Here is a 15,828-nt window from a genome sequence, read left to right on the forward strand (position 1 = left end):
GCAATTTCAAATACTCATGACTTAAATAGTATGATAAATGCCTCTCTCATTCAAAATCTGCAAATCTGATTAGATGCCTGCATTAAGGTAGTGAGACTGGGAACAGTTTAAATCTGAGTTTTCAAGATAAGAAACATAGGAAAGATCTCCACTGTAATTGTTAATTCTGTGGAAAATAGGAATGTAGAAAGTTTTGAACATACTAATCTTTGTTCCCAGTATCCTCTCTTCAAAAGGAAGCTTAGTATGAGTCAAATAATAAAATTGTCTTACTAACATTTAAATTTACCAATCCTCACTTTATGAAATTACATATTAATAAATATTTTATAACCACAAATTATATCCCAAATTATTTATATGCCACTTTTTGATAAGTTGAGTTCTCCTTTCAGGAGGTGTAGTGTTTTTGAAGAAAGCTCTTGAGCAGGGCACCAGGAAGCAGGGCACCTCCTCCTCCATCCAGAAGCGTCCCACCAGGCTCCTATGGGTGAGACAGGGTGGCAGGAGGGGTCTGAGAGGACAGACAGGCTGGGAGCCCTAGTTTCCCCTGCCACTGTCCCCAGAGATCAGGAGAGAGTGATAGGGTGAGCCCATCGCCTTTATTCTCGCCTGTCACCCTAACCAGGAGGGAGTGAAGAGCCAACTGGTCCTTCTAGTGCCAGGAACAACCCTAACCCCCCATTCCACCCCTGTAGGACTCTCTATCCTTTCCTCTTATGCTGGACCCTCATAGAGAAAGTTCCCTCCTCTTTATGCTCTTATTTTGGGGTCTGGGCAGTGGAGAGGAGGTGTGGCCGTACCTTTTCTTGCTTAAACCTCCTCATTACGTGAGCCTTGGGGATCAGGAGCAGGAGAGATGTCAGGGTGGTTACAGCAGAGCACTCACATTAGAAAAGTTCTTTCAAGAGCACAACTGTTTTTTATGAGCCCCTTAGTTAGAGACACTCTTTGGCTAACCAGATCCCTGCCCTCTCATATAGTATAGGGGAATGGGAGAGTAAAACCTTTAATTGAAATAGCACACATACAGGAAATTGCCCAGATCATAAATGTACATCTCAATGAATTTTCACAAAAGAAGCACCCATGTAAACAGTATCTAGATGAAGTTTATTTTTTTATAATAATATTTATTTCCTAATTATAAAAGCACTTTGTAGTAATTTTGGAAAATTCAGCAAAGTGTAGTAAAGAAAAGAAAATACACTTATTGTACCTACTCCCCCCCAAATGATCACTGGTAACATTTGGTTGTGTTTGCAGTCCATCTCTCTGTCTCACTCCCTTGCACACACCTGTGCTATGTGTGTCCATAAATACATGCACACAGTAAGTACCACAGCCTCTGAAGCTTTACACATGGAAGTTCTAAGCATGACATACAGAATTTTAGAAATTTTATTGCCTGGTTGTTGGCTTCATCAGCAGAATGGCCAGGAAAGAAAGGGAAACTGAAAACCATCTGTTTCCTTACTTGATAGGAAAGGGGCTGCTTGTGAGGGAGGAGGTACAATAAGTGGCTGCCATATATGTGTGGATGACTCATAGATTTCATTTATTCACTATTTCCCTGCCTCTTAGAAAACTTAGCAATGGTGAGATTTTAAATTAGCTCTCTCGCAGATACCTAAGCAGATGTTAACCACAGTGAGTCAAAACACTGGAAATTGGCTGGTGGTTTTGTGAGCAGCAGGAACATGATCGCTCCATCACTACTAAAACGTATGTGACAGTGCTTTCATGCACTGGTTGCTTTGGTCCTCGAGAAGTTTCCTGCTCACATTGTCAGGAAGATGACAGTTGGCACCAGCTTCCTGTTGCTGTTGGTGGTGCAGGGCATATTGCCCATCTGTCCCCTGGCTGGCCATGGGCTCAGCTTCTGCAGGGGTTCCCTGTGCTGGGAGGGCTTTTTCCCTCAGAACGGCCTATGCCTCTTTTGTAAAATATATTTTCTTTTCTTATACATATGAGATTTAAGTTATTACATATACAGAAACTTTATTGGATTTTTATATTTGTTAAATGTCTGCTCAGCTCACTCCTTTCTCCTTGCTTGTTAAAAATGTTCCCCAATGGTATGGAGAGGCCTGCATGTTCATGTATGGTCTTGTGTTGTCTTTGCAGTAGAAATCAGCTGTCCTCCCTGCCCGCTTGCCTGTGTGGTCTGCCTCTCAAAGTCTTAATCGCAAGTAACAACAAACTTGGATCGCTGCCAGAAGAGATTGGTCAGCTCAAGCAGTTAATGGAGTTGGTATGTACTGATTTTTAAGATGCTCTTTTTTGTTTACAATAGTCTATCGAGGTTGTCAAAAAAACTTTTTGCTATGTTTGACAGAGAGGAACTGATCCTGTGTTGTTGATAAAGACATTAAGGAGGGAGAGGAACCTTGGCTTTGCTGTAACAGACATAGTTCCTGAAAGTTACAGGTTTCCTGTTCACACTTCCTTAAGTTTACAGGATTTACGGCTCCTGAAGTTTACAGGTTATCATATGGTGTTTAGATCATTTTTTTCAGTTAAAATAAGTTTGTGCTAAATTATGGATAAACTGGAAAAATAATTTACAACTAGGTAGTAGGCCCCACTTTATGAATGTATGTAATTAAGTCATAAGATGGAAATAACAGCATGCTCTGATTCTGTAAGGATTTGAGTAACCATGCCCTAAATTAATGTAACTTTAAAATGTGACCATATCCCAGGGATAAAAAAGGAGATCATGTTACAGATGGGCAGAGATGGGTTTGTAAGTGTGCCTGAGGCTGAGATGCACTGCTGTATTTCAGCTCTTTCACTACTGATTCAATTACTTACCTTGTTTCTTAGAGTGGGAAAGAATGGATCCTTTCTAGACTTCCATTGAGCTAAAATGGGCAAATGTAGAGGCAAGAATGAGCAATCAGGTTAAAACAATAGTCATAGTTTAGCTTCTAAGCAAGCATTATTTCACACTGACCTTGTGTCAAGCATAGAGTGAAATATTGTGATTCCAACCATGAAAAGGACATGGTACCTTCCTGCAACTAGATGCCAGTCTAGAACATTGATGGCCAATAATTTTTTTCTTGTATGCCAACTCTGTTTAATTTCCTTGGGGTCACCTGGAATACTGTTTCGATGGCTCATGAGGCCCAGATAGAGTGCTGTGATCACTTAGTAACATCTGCTGCGAGAACTGGCTGGGAGAATGACAGCACCTGTGTCACATATGTATCCACTTTGAGGTCAGTATAGAAATGAGTAACTGCTGTATCAAAGCATTAGAGCTATAAAAAGAGTGCCTTTTGCAGGACTTACGTGATAGCAGGATCTGAAACCCGTTCCAACTTGCTCACACCAAGAGTTGGGATTGGTTATAGAGATGCAGAGGTCTTCCCATCACTCAGCATCAGGACATTTGATCCGGGATAATGAAATGACTAGGATAAGACACTGGAAAGTTGGCAAGATCCATGGCCATGGTTTACTTGTATGAGGTTTCTCTGCTTCTGTGTACAAAGAAGTTGCCTAGCCCACAGATTCCAAGTTTAAATGTCCTCCCAGCTAAATCACTTAGCAGGGACCTACTAGTAGGTTCAGCCCTGGTTTCTAAGCATGAGAGGCAAGATCTGAGTCTCATGTCCTCTCCTGCCTCAGTCAGCAACACCCAAGGCACACAGTCACATTGCCCTGACCTCGCTGCTCGGCTGCCACCAAGGGGGGAAATTCCGAAAGAAGATGGTTATTAATTTGGGCCCTCTCATCCCAATGTCTCTGATACAGGAGGTGTGTCCACGGGCAGGAGTGACTGCTTGGTCTTGGGGCTGGGAAAGGTGGTAAGAGAAGAGACCTTTGAGAGGCACGTTACATGAGTCGATGTGGATTTCTTAGATGGAAAGAGGAAAGCAGAGACAGGAAGGCCTTCAAGAGAAGGAAGGGATGGCTTGTGCAAAGACGAGATGGTATGGGGCTACATTGGATGCTTGGACAGTAGGAAGCAGTTTAATCCTCCTGACACTAGGTAGAATGGGGCTACTGCCTTCGATTTAGGCCGCCATCAGCACCTCCTTCACAGGCATTCGGGGCCCCCGTGGTCAGGCCCCTGCTTCCCTCTCCAGGCTCATCTCTAGCCTCTGGTCCCTTCACCCGCCCCTGGTCCCTCCACCCTCTGAGTTACTGCCTTCTGGGAAGGCACCTTGTTCATTCTCACCTCTGTCCTGAGCACATCGCTCTTTCTACATGGACTTTCTTCCTCCTCTTTTGGTCAGTTCTTAGCTAACTTAGATCTCACTTCCTCCAAAAAGCCTAAGTTAGGTGCTTCTAAGACAAGCACCCAGTACTTACCATCACATTTTCAGAGTCACGTTTGCCATCTTACTTGGTATTCTCCACACCAGCAATTCCCACACCTTGAAAACTGCTTAGGGACAGGGACTGTGTCTTACTTGCTGTTGTATCCAGTCCCCATGTTTGCTGCATGCTGCTGTCAAGTGGCAGAAAGTGGGCCATGAAGGTGGCTTGGTAGACTCCCAAGTACGATGCTGGGTTGGGGGGACTCTATCTTCTAGTTCAGGTTAATTCAGAAGGTGCCATTTTAACTGGTTCTAGAAAACGAACAAATACAGAATAATGCTTTGGATGAAACTGATATGGTGGGGGTTTTTTAGTGCTCCTTTTAGGAGTCTGATAAACACAATATGAATCACAAGTTGTTGTAGTTTTTGTTTCCTGCTTCTCGGTTCCTGACTCGCAAAGTCAGTCTTCTGGACTCTTTGGCAGCCAGAATGTGTTTCTGTCCCACTGCATCCTGGGCTTCAGCCCACAGCGTGCCATCCATCAGCTATGCCTCTAGAACGATAGACTAGCTAGCTCCTCTGTTAATATGTGGTACAGGTGTTAAGCCCTGGAGCCACCACACATCAGAGCAGGGCTTTCCTCAAATACCCTGGTTAGTTGCCGGGCTGGCAGAAGAAGTAGAACCACACTTGTCTTCAGCCTTGGGACACACAAGCTGCTGGGTGGGTAACAGGGATGCCCTGAGCTTTTCTTCGGCACCTTGTCTAGAGCCCAGTTCTGACCAAGGCTGCCCTGCCTCTTAGTACAGCACTGTCATCCAGTCTTCCTGTCTTTTCTCCAACAGCAATAACTATTGAACCCTGAGCCCTGGAATATTAGAACCATAGAGGTTTTAAAAGGCATCTGATCCAGTCTTGACATCTTACAAATGAAACCAAGGAAGAGAGGTATAGAACATCACCCTGGGGTAGCTAACTTGTAACTTCAGTCAAAACACCCTTACCCAGCACTATCCAGTGGAAAGATAATGCAAGCAGCAGATGTAATATTAAATGTACTAGTAGCTACATTTACAAAACATATAAGCAAATGAAATTAAATTTAATGTCTTTTAACCCAAGATAGCCAAGATATTGTGTCAACATGTATACAATGTAAAAGTAATGAGATATTTTGTATTCTTTGTTTGTATTAAGTCTTTGAAGTGCAGTGTGTCTTTACACTTGAAGCACAGCACAGATTGGACTGGTCACATTTCTCAAACTCAGTAGCCATATGTGGCAACTACCCTGCTGGATGGGGCAGCCTGTGTTCTTTCTACTCTGCTGACCCCTGTGTGTAAGCAGCGTGATCTTTGTAAAAAACATTTCTTTGTGAGGTTGGTAAAAGTTCAATAAGTTGCCATTATTAAAACACAAGGGTAACTGGCCTTGCTTAAGGTCACAGCCTAAAAAAATGATTAGTTTCCGTACGTTCTTATCTTTAATCTTTTTGCTTAAAATAGTAGTGTTACTGTAGGTAATCATGTCAGATGTTTTTTAGCTATCAATTGGAAGAAAATTCCCGGGAGAGCCTAAAGTCAGTCTAGAATTATGTGGGTGGCTTCTGTTTTGTGCTGCATATAATTAACTACATGTGTAACTAACTTGTTAAAAAATACCAGAACTGCCCAAGCATTCATAGTACTTTTAGCCACCTACATGCTGGTAAAATCACTCAGTTTATAAGCTCAGCTTTGTTTAAGTATTTTGGAGGGAATAATTTAAAATTTTTCACATTTAGATTCAGAATATCCTAAATTGAGTTGTAAACTCTGTTTTTCTTCCAAGTATTAGTGAAGCATTCCAAAGTCATCATTTGCTTAACAAACCAACACAAACACAAACACACTATAGCCATCTCCAAGAAAGGAGTTGTCCTTAAAACAAAAAGCATTGCCATTCAGTGATTGGAGCATCCAGCCATTTGAGATTGTAAAGGGAATATTGAAAAGTGGTTGTTCCTCCTTCCCTGAAGAAGCCATTAGGAAGCACTACTGAGCCGTTCTTGTCTTGAATCCACAAGAGGGGCCAGGAGAAATTATGTAATCTTAGCTCTGTGGAGCTCGCCCTTCCTGAATCATTTCTGATGGGAATGATCTAGAACTTTCTGAGCTTCTTGGCCACTTTGAGTTACCTCCATACCATTGTTCCCTCAGCACGGTAGCCATTGTGTCTGTTGCTTTGGAAGTCTGTGTCTCTGTGTGCTGCCTATGAGGGGAACACATAAAGCACTGACTTGCGGGGCGCTGCTACATGCCAGATGCTCCGCTAGGTATGTGACATGTTATTTCATCTAATCTTGACAGTAACCCAGCAAGTAACTACACAGACAAGTTTGAGTTTCCAAATTACTTACCCAAGGCTGTGGAGCTACCAAGTGGTGGAGTTGAGGTGAAAACCAGGTTTGCCTGGAGGAAGGCCATGCCCTTTCCACAGCTGTCCTTGGTGTGCCCTCATCTAGATGGTAAGCCTGTCACGGAGAAGGGGCCGCGATTTCCTTCTTTGGCACTCCTGGGTTCAACTTGTACTGATTTTCCCAACAAAGTTGAGGCAGGCCATGAACAGCTGAGGGTGAGTCAGTGATTGTTACAAAAATAGGGTATGTGGCACAAAGGGGCAGTGCCTGTCCGAAGGTTTCTCACTGAGGAGCCGCAGCCAGGAAGGAGGGGCAGGAGACTTCTCTTGTGTTGACTAAACCTCATTTTACTTATTAAAACCGTGTTAACATATTGGAAACATGGTTCTTTTCCTGTCAAATCTTGCCTGAAGAATAAGGTATGGTAAATATTTGGTAAGAGATGCTGTTGAATGCCATATGTTATAATTAACAGACAGCTATGAAGACAGACACACTCAAGATGGAACACAATAAATTGGAGAACATTATAGGACGTTTGCCAAAGGTTTAGGAGTTTTCTCATTGGTTCTCCATGCTTGCTGACATGCTGGGCTCAAGAGATGGTCTATTTCTTGTTTGGTTTTTCTCAACTCTGTCCTCTCCCAAACCATGCAGTGTGTGAAAACTGTGTCTTCCAGCTCTTGCTTTCATTTCTGAGAACTCAGTATCGCTGATTCAGAAACCTGCTTTTACAACCAAAAGCTCACAGGGTCTGACTCAAGTAATAACTGACTGGAAGATGCATTTCCTGGCCCTGACCAGACACACTATTTTTTATTCTCTTTTCATGAAATGTTGGTTGTGTGGAGAGTTTGAATTCAAGGCCTGATTATAGACACAGGACTTATCGATCAGCTTCCAAGGAAAATCCCTTCTTCATTATTTTTATGGGTAACAACATTTCAACCTCTGAGGTAGGTAGTAGAACATAAATTCATATATCTGCCATGATCTTTCATCCATTTGTAGTCTGGAAATGTCTCCTAACATCTCTGGTTTCTGTGGGACATTTGGAAACCCATGGCTTACTCAAGATCCCTTCGGTTGCTTCCATTTCTGCCCTTCTTATGAAGAGCAGTGGTGTGGGACATGTGTTTGTGGGTATGTGAAAGGGTGTGACATAGACTTTTATACTGGAAAGAGGCCTTTAGTAAGTCTTGAGAGATAATAAATCTATCATACCAGCATTTGCTTGAAAAAGTTTGGAGTTTAAATGAACATACTGATTTTTCTTTAAAAAAAAAAAGTTCTGACTGTGGGCATTGAAGTTTTTGATTGCTAAGAAATCAAAATTGGCATTACCCCTGAGTCAGTTAAGTATCTATTTTTCTGTCTGCTCATTATTTCTTTTTCTTTTTTTAAAAAAATATGCCTTACTGATTTTTCTTTTTTTAGAGAGAGAGGAACAGAAAGAGAGAGAGAGAAACATCAATGTGAGAGCCAGCAAAGCATCTGTCCGCTGCCTCGTGCATGCCTCCTACTGGGAATTGGGCCCCTGCAACCCAGCATGTGCCCTGACCAGGAATTGAACTGTCGACCTCTGGGTGCATGGGACAATGCCCAGCCAACTGAGCCACACAGGCCAGGGCTGTCAGCTCATTATTTCTGATGTGGTAAATGGGTTTTCTGTTGTTGGAAGGAAATACTAATTATTCATTCTCACCTCTTCTTTTTACATAAGCATGGAGAGGTTAAGACATTTACCTAAAGTTACACGGTGACAAAGGACATGGTCACATGATGGGAGGCCAATGGTAATAGCTCACAAATCCTGTCAGAGCATTTGTGTTTCCTTCAATTAAAAAAAGAGCTAGATTTATTACAGAAATGTGACTTAGGCGATAGTATAACCACATTAAGTTTTAAAACCTGAGGGTCAGAGCACAGTAGCTCATGGGAATACCACGTGCAATTCCACAGTGTGACCTGGTCTCACTAGAACTCTTCTCTGACAGAGAACATCTTGACAGTATTTATGTTGGCTTTCATTAGAGGTCACACCTTCAAAACACTTCTAGTCTTTTTTACAATATTATTATCTGAAAGTGAGCATTACCTAGCATTACATATTAATAATCTTGGAATTTACTCTGATGTTTTAAATCCTTGTCATTTCTGCATTCTAAAAGGAAGTTAGCAACTAGCACCTAGCAGGCAAAAGTGTGTTAATCTTCAACATGCATTTAACATTTCTAGAGACTTCCTTTATTGCCTGGAAAGGCTCTGATGAAATATGGTTACTTAAAAGCATATTGATTCAACCAGTGGAAAATAAGTTTAAGTCATAGTTAAACTTCTCTATTTTGTTTTTTATCCAAATGACAAAATTGAACTGGCTGGTCCATAAAAAACCCGAAGTTCAAGTATTTAATAATTAGATTTATTTCTGTGTCAAAAAGAATAGAATTAATAAATATTTATTATATGTTTATGATGATTCATTTTTTGGTCTACCTGTATATTTGTAACTTTGTGACATTAAATATATGGTAATTTGACTTCCCTGAAACTTTTAATAATTTTCTTTCTCTAAGACATAGCTTAGGGCTAATAGATAATTGAGAGGGAACCCATTTGACTATTCTAAAAGCCACTGAGTCTGTAATTCATAGCTTGGTAAATTCTAATTTCAGAAGCATGAGGCATTAGTGTGTGTTTTATTTATTTATTTATTTTCCTAAATCATCTTTTCTTTTTTTAAAAAATATGTTTTTATTGCTTTCATAGAGAGGAAGGGAGAGGGAGAGAGAGAAACATCAATGATGAGAGAGAGTCATTGATCCGCTGCCTCCTTCAGGCCCCCTCCTGGGATTGAGCCTGCAACCCGGGCATGTGCCCTGACCAGGAATTGAACCGTGACCTCCTGGCTCATAGGTTGATGCTCAAACACTGAGCCACGACAGCGTGGCAAATCTTTTCTTTAACGACCTAAAAAAAAAACACCAAAAAAAACCCCCAACAACAACCCTATCTTATCTTGGGCTAATTATGGACAGACATGTTCTAGAGAACCAGGCCATTCTAGCAATATTGCTTTTATATTTTCTAAACAGACAAATCTTATCTCCAAGCATGCAAGACTATTATCATCTTTTTCCTCCGCCTCATTTCCCAGCTAATCAGGACATAATTACCTAAGGGGTTTTATTTTTATGATAAAATTCATAACCTCTTAAATTTGGCAAGTTCAGTAACTGCGAGGGAATAGAGTCTTGTGCAGTTCTCTGCAATATTGAATATTCTATAGTGGAAAGTCGTTATCTCACTTGTATATTATGTCTGCCTGGCATTTTCCTTATTCTTTTGGCAGGACAGGAAGTAACTGACAGGAGTGAAGAGTATTATTAAAATAATTTGACCTTCACCATATACTCTTCAAAATGTGAATGGACAATTGGATTTTGTGTTTCTAATTTTCTACAGATGTCTGGTCCTATAAGTCAGAAGGAAGAACTCACTTTTATCATGTGAAGTTCTTTAAAAAAGAAAAAAATATAGAAGTAAATTGGTTACCATTTTCCCTATTGATAAATAAGTATTTAATATAGTTGAGGGGAGTTGATCTTCTTTGGTAAAGTCATTATGTTAGAAATATATGTTGGAAAAATAACTTTATATTTAGAGAAACAGGATACCCTAAATTCTGGCTAACCAGAGGGTAATGAATGAAGTGCAAGAGGATATAGTACACATGAAAAAATGGGATGAAAATCTCATGAGATTTCATGCTGTGAATATGCTGCCTAAATATATCTATCTTTTTGCTTCCCTCTTTTCTCTCTCTTTTTTAAGAGAAGGATGTTTTTAAAAGTTTTGTCCTTGAAACTTCTTTAAATTATCAGTTTCACACTGACAATCTGATTCCCTTGAACTACAAAAGGGTCTTTCTCATGCTATCACTCACTTATAAAAACTTATTTTAGTTGTCAACTACATAAATTCTCTCTAGAGTTGGAAAATAATTCTCACTAATTCTTCCCCCACAACACCCCTCCCCCAAAACATCACCAACATGACTTTGTGAGTCCAATAAATGATTTAATTTTGTATATCTCTAGGGCTTACCTGTGTACCATTTTTAAAAGTAGAATGGAATGATACCTTTTGCTTATTTGTAACTTGGTTAAGACAAAGAGAAAGCTTTTGGTGAAAGATTTGGTTGTTGACTTCTGTCACTGATCAAATGCCTTAAGAATTGGGAAAGAAGGCATTTCACTTTTCACTTCTCATACATGGACGTATATTCAGAAAGGCAGAGTAATTTACCTACTTATCGGTGAGGGACCATGAGTAGCTGGACAGATTCTGAACCTCCTAATTCTGAAATTACTTCCTTACATTTTTATGTCTCTGCAGATGTGATTGTGGTTTTGTTTTTTCTTTTAAACACTAGGGATGTTTTTCATAAAATTTTGTTTGACTTTTCTGGGCCAGGAGCAATGCAGCAACAGCCAGCTTGGGGGTGATGCCCTTGAACACCTAGTGTTCTTAACCCATCGCACGCCCCCCGGTAGACAGAACAGTACCGAGGGCTGATAGCACATGTGCCCTCAGCCTTTAGAGATGACAGCTTCATTCCCTTTGATAAGAGTGATTATTCCTCTTCATCAAGTGATACTCATTTCATATCCTCATGACCTTGATGGATTAGCAGGTCACCTGAGGATGTTTGGATGAGATGAGGTTAGAGGGCAGCAATCCGTTGTGTTCTGTGTAGCCCTGCTTTTGTACAGAGCCCAGAGTTTCAGGGGGATGGTAAGTGATGAGTTCATCTTATCTGAATGAATGCAAAGTCAGTTTTGAAACAAGGCTTTGCTGCATTCTAAAGGGGGGAGTGAAACAGTTTTTCTTTTTGCGGAAAAAGATGGCATGTATGATGGACCACCTTGTGTCCCATCTGTGAGGCATAATAAACTGTAGCATTTTGGAGCATCAACAGCATGGACTTACACACTTTATCCAACATTTATTGATTCCTTACCTTACACCTGGCATTCTGCTTGGCACCAAGAAGATGGAGTGAATAAGACATGGTCCCTTCCTTCTAGGAGCTCACAGACTTTCAGGAGAAGAGAAACATTTGAGCAGCTGCATACAGTAACAGACGATCTGTAGGGCCACAGAGGAAAAATGGTCAGTTCTCCCTGGGTATTAGATTGGAGCAGGAGAGGTGACGGAAGCTCAAGAAAGGCTTCAGGGTGGAGGTGAGGCTTGAATCAAGTCTTAAAAGATGATTAGGTGGGACAAGAACACAGTACTTGGGAATGACATACCAGACGGGGGAAAAGCCTGAACAAGTTTGTGACTGTGCAGCAGCTTGGCACACATTGGGAACTACAAGCAGCAATAACCCAGTTTGAGGATAGGGCACAGGGGAGGGCATTCAGAGAGATGAGGTTGGAGAAATACAGACCCGAATCGTAGAGCTGGGCTTTACTGAGGAGTTTGGGACTTTGTCCTCTAGTTCCTGAGGAGCTGTTGCAAATGTTTAAGCTGGTGAATGACATAATGAAATTTAAACTGTGTAAATTTTCCCTCTGAGAAGGATGGATCTAGGGAGGAGAATGAAGCATGGAAACCAATCCGAGGACCATTATAGTGTCTAATTGAGAGAAAATACTGATTTTGAGCACTAATTTTCAACCTTTTTCATCTCATGGCACACGTGAACTAATTACTAAAATTCTGTGACCCACCAAAAAATATATTTTTGCTGATCTGAAAAAAAGGTATAATTTTGATTCATTCACATCAGATGGCTATTGTTGTCATTTTTTTATTTGACAATCTAAGGGAAAAAGGTCAGTGCCCCTGAATAAATAGTCGGGTATTGCATGTTTTAAAAATTTTGGGGGCACACCAGCGATTCGAAAATAGCTAGTCTGGACTAAAGGAATAACTCCAGTGAGGGGGTGGAGAGCAAGGCAGAGGAAAAGTGGGATTAGGAAAGAGGAATAGTGGGATTAGGGAAGATAATAAGGATATATAAGATTTAAAATGTCATGCTTCCATTTTTCATGGATTTTGTCATACCCAGGTTACGTGAGACTAATTCACACAGAGACTAAATTGTTTATTTGGAGTTTTTTTATTACTATTAACCGGCAGCTGCGAATGGGCTCTTGCCCTAAACAAACTCGCAGCCCCAAACAGTTTTTGCAGGGAGAATATAAAGGCAGAAAAAACAAACTGCATTCTATTTGGTTAAGGGGGAGCAGTTCGGTCGAGGGGATGCAGGTGGTGGAACGAGCGAAGCAGTATACAGAAGCTGAGATAAGCGTTAATTAACTTTCTACGGTTATCTGTCCTCTGGAATTTTGTGGGCTGCAATTCTTTACACAGTGCCAGGAAAGGAGAAGAGGTCATTGCTTCTGCATAATAAATTTTGTTGCTCTTGTTTATTTTAAAGTAGCGGTTGTAAGGGTAGAAGATGGGGTGCTATACTTCAGTTCCAATCAACAATTAATAGGATATTAATCTTCCAAAGCAAAGACTCTGCACATCCCACAGACTTGCTTATAAAATGTAGATAAAGGTGTTCATGTCCAAGGTTCCCAGCCCTCCAGTGATAACTCCATTTTAAATAAATATTGCATCCAAACAATGCATTGATATTTATAGTTTTTCACTATAAAATGTGAGCGTTTGAAAGTGTAGGGTATGTTCTCTTCTATTTAGAGGTTCTGTCTGAGAATGGCTGAACAGTGGGGCTGGTCATTCATTCTAAGTGTAAGCCCTGGCACTTGCAAACCTCAGACAAATGACTTAACTTTCCTGAACCTCATTTTTTTATTGTAAACATTAGGCTAGTAATATTGCCTCGAGTTTTAAGTGAGAACGAAGTAAGATTGAAGCACGTGAAAGCAGCGGGCCAAGAGGCTGGCAGAGTAGCTGCTGGAGGCTACCAATTTCCTTCATTTTTCCTTTTCCTCTCCTTAGAGAATGTTTAAATTGTTGAACTTTTCTCCTCTGTACTAAGCCTTACTTGGCTAGGAACCTGGAGACCAATGTGAAAGTCTACCTGTGTAGTTGTCCTCACATTTCAGTTTCTTAAGGAGCTTTCCACATGAAGCTCTTGGTCCTGGAAAAAGGCATTTATTATTTCTCTCTTTGCTTTCTATACAGGATGTCAGCTGCAACGAGATCACAGCCTTGCCCCAGCAGATAGGTCAATTGAAATCTCTACGAGAACTAAATGTCAGAAGAAATTACCTTAAAGTTTTACCACAAGGTAAAAAAGAAAGAGGGGAAATGAATAAAATAAGAGACTTTGATTCTTTTTTGTTTGCTTTTGTGTTTGTGTATGCCTATTAATATTAATTATAATTTGAATATCACATGCAGATAACAGAAAAGTTATATTCAAGTAGTAATTTTAGTGAAGGGGCGCAGTGATTAAACATTCCCCTGTATAAGGCTGTGTGTGTGTGTGTGTGTGTGTGTGTGTGTGTGTCTGTTAGCTTGCTCAGGCTCCCATGACAAAGTACCACAGACTGAGCAGCTTAAACAACATAAATTTATTTTCTCACAGTTCTGAAGGCAAGAAGTCTGAGATTAAGGTGTTAACCAGTTTGATTTCTCTGAGGCCTCTCTCCTTGGCTTATAGATGGCCATCTTCTCCCTGTGTCTTCACATTGTCTTCCCTGTCTCTGTCCTAATCTCTTCTCAGAAGGATACCAGTCATACTGGATTAGGATCCACCCTAATGACCTCATTTTAACTTAATTGCCCCTTTAAAGACCCTATCTCCAAATATAGTCACATTCTGAGGCACTGGGCCACACTATTCAGACCATAACTGGAGGCAACATGAATTGCTTTTGGTGTGGACTTGTGATGTTCTGAAACATCGTGCCAGCATTTGAGTTGACATGTTTGGTCGTGCAGATCTGACTGTGAGGGTCTCTGGTTTTGGGGATCAGGGAGTCCTGTTTGGGAATCCTTGTGTCTAAAATCTTCAGGGGAGGGCACTGCCCCTGCTGAAGTGATATTTGGACTAATGTCACTGATAGTTTGGGTGAATTTCTCCAAGGCTGGAAGCAGTGATGGCTCCAGAGCCTCAGTGCTGAGCTCCTCAGACAGCCCTGCTCTGGACCCAGACTGGGTTCCCTGCTTCTGTGGGTTTCCCCAGGGTGTCCTGATATACTCTGCGGAGTTCAAGTCAAAAGATACATTTATTCAGAAATTTTCAGGGTTGTGGTCTCCTCCATTGGTTGAATGGCCTTTTGTTGGCACCAGGACAGGGAGGTCGTTATTCAAGGCAGCTGGACCTGAGGTCAGCTGTGGCTGGATTTGTTGCTTTCCTGGGCCTGGAGCTGAAATACAACTGAGGCCTAGATGTTATCTCTAGGGAGGAAAGGTCAGGGGATCCAAACTGCATGCTAGGGGAAGAAAGGCCACCTACCCTACAATTGGCCCTTGCTAAGCACCTGGGGCTTTCTGCCCTGGTCACCTTTGGTACATACCCCATCATCCTGGCTCTGCTCATGTCTGTCTAACTGCCTGCCACAGTTTAGAAATGTGTGGAAAGTGCATGCACAAAAGGAAAGTTTTTGTTCCTCTCACCACTCCTTACTCTCTTACCTTAAAAGCATTCCTTTCCCTAAAAAGATCATTTACAAATTTCTATACTTTCCATAATTATGTTTACTCAGGTTCAATATTTTAAAATCCACTCAAAGCTAAAACATCAGTGTACTGGAAAATCATTTAAAAAATAATTTCCTGAATATCAAGTTTCTTTTTGCTTCACTCTGGAGAACTCTATTAACAAAAGAGCATTGATAATGCTTTCAGGCAGGGAACTTAAAGACTTCCTATATTTACTTACTTGTTTTTCCTTCTTGAGTATCCCTCCTCATATGCTTTCAATTTGAGGAGGGGGAAAATGTTTGTGGCCTAATTACCCATAACAATTTTACTACAATGGCTGCAATGAGAATACACTTTGTTCTTTTAGGACCAGAATGGATAAAGGATTAAAGTAGCCATTCATTGCCCCTCTTCTAAACAAAGAAAAGAAATGTGATTCCTTTTTTCCCCCCTTATTCTCTTTTGCTGCTGTTTCTTTTGACATTTCCTGGGCTGGAGTTATCATTTCCCCCCCATTTT

The 15,828-nt window shown here is 40.9% G+C and overlaps 1 protein-coding gene across 5 annotated transcripts in view; it reads left to right on the forward strand.

The window, feature by feature from the left end:
- LRCH1 (leucine rich repeats and calponin homology domain containing 1) overlaps positions 1–15,828 on the forward strand; it is a 196,492-nt gene that overhangs the window by 112,476 nt on the left and 68,188 nt on the right. For all 5 annotated transcript variants that reach the window (XM_081128065.1, XM_081128068.1, XM_081128066.1 and 2 more), the window contains exons 3-4: positions 2,128–2,254; positions 13,843–13,948. In XM_081128065.1, the coding sequence (XP_080984191.1) occupies positions 2,128–2,254; positions 13,843–13,948 (233 nt within the window). The remainder of the gene's footprint in view (positions 1–2,127; positions 2,255–13,842; positions 13,949–15,828) is intronic.

This window comes from Miniopterus schreibersii, assembly GCF_964146895.1.
Source record: "Miniopterus schreibersii genome assembly, chromosome: 2".
In the NCBI taxonomy this organism is placed as follows: Eukaryota; Metazoa; Chordata; class Mammalia; order Chiroptera; family Miniopteridae; genus Miniopterus; species Miniopterus schreibersii.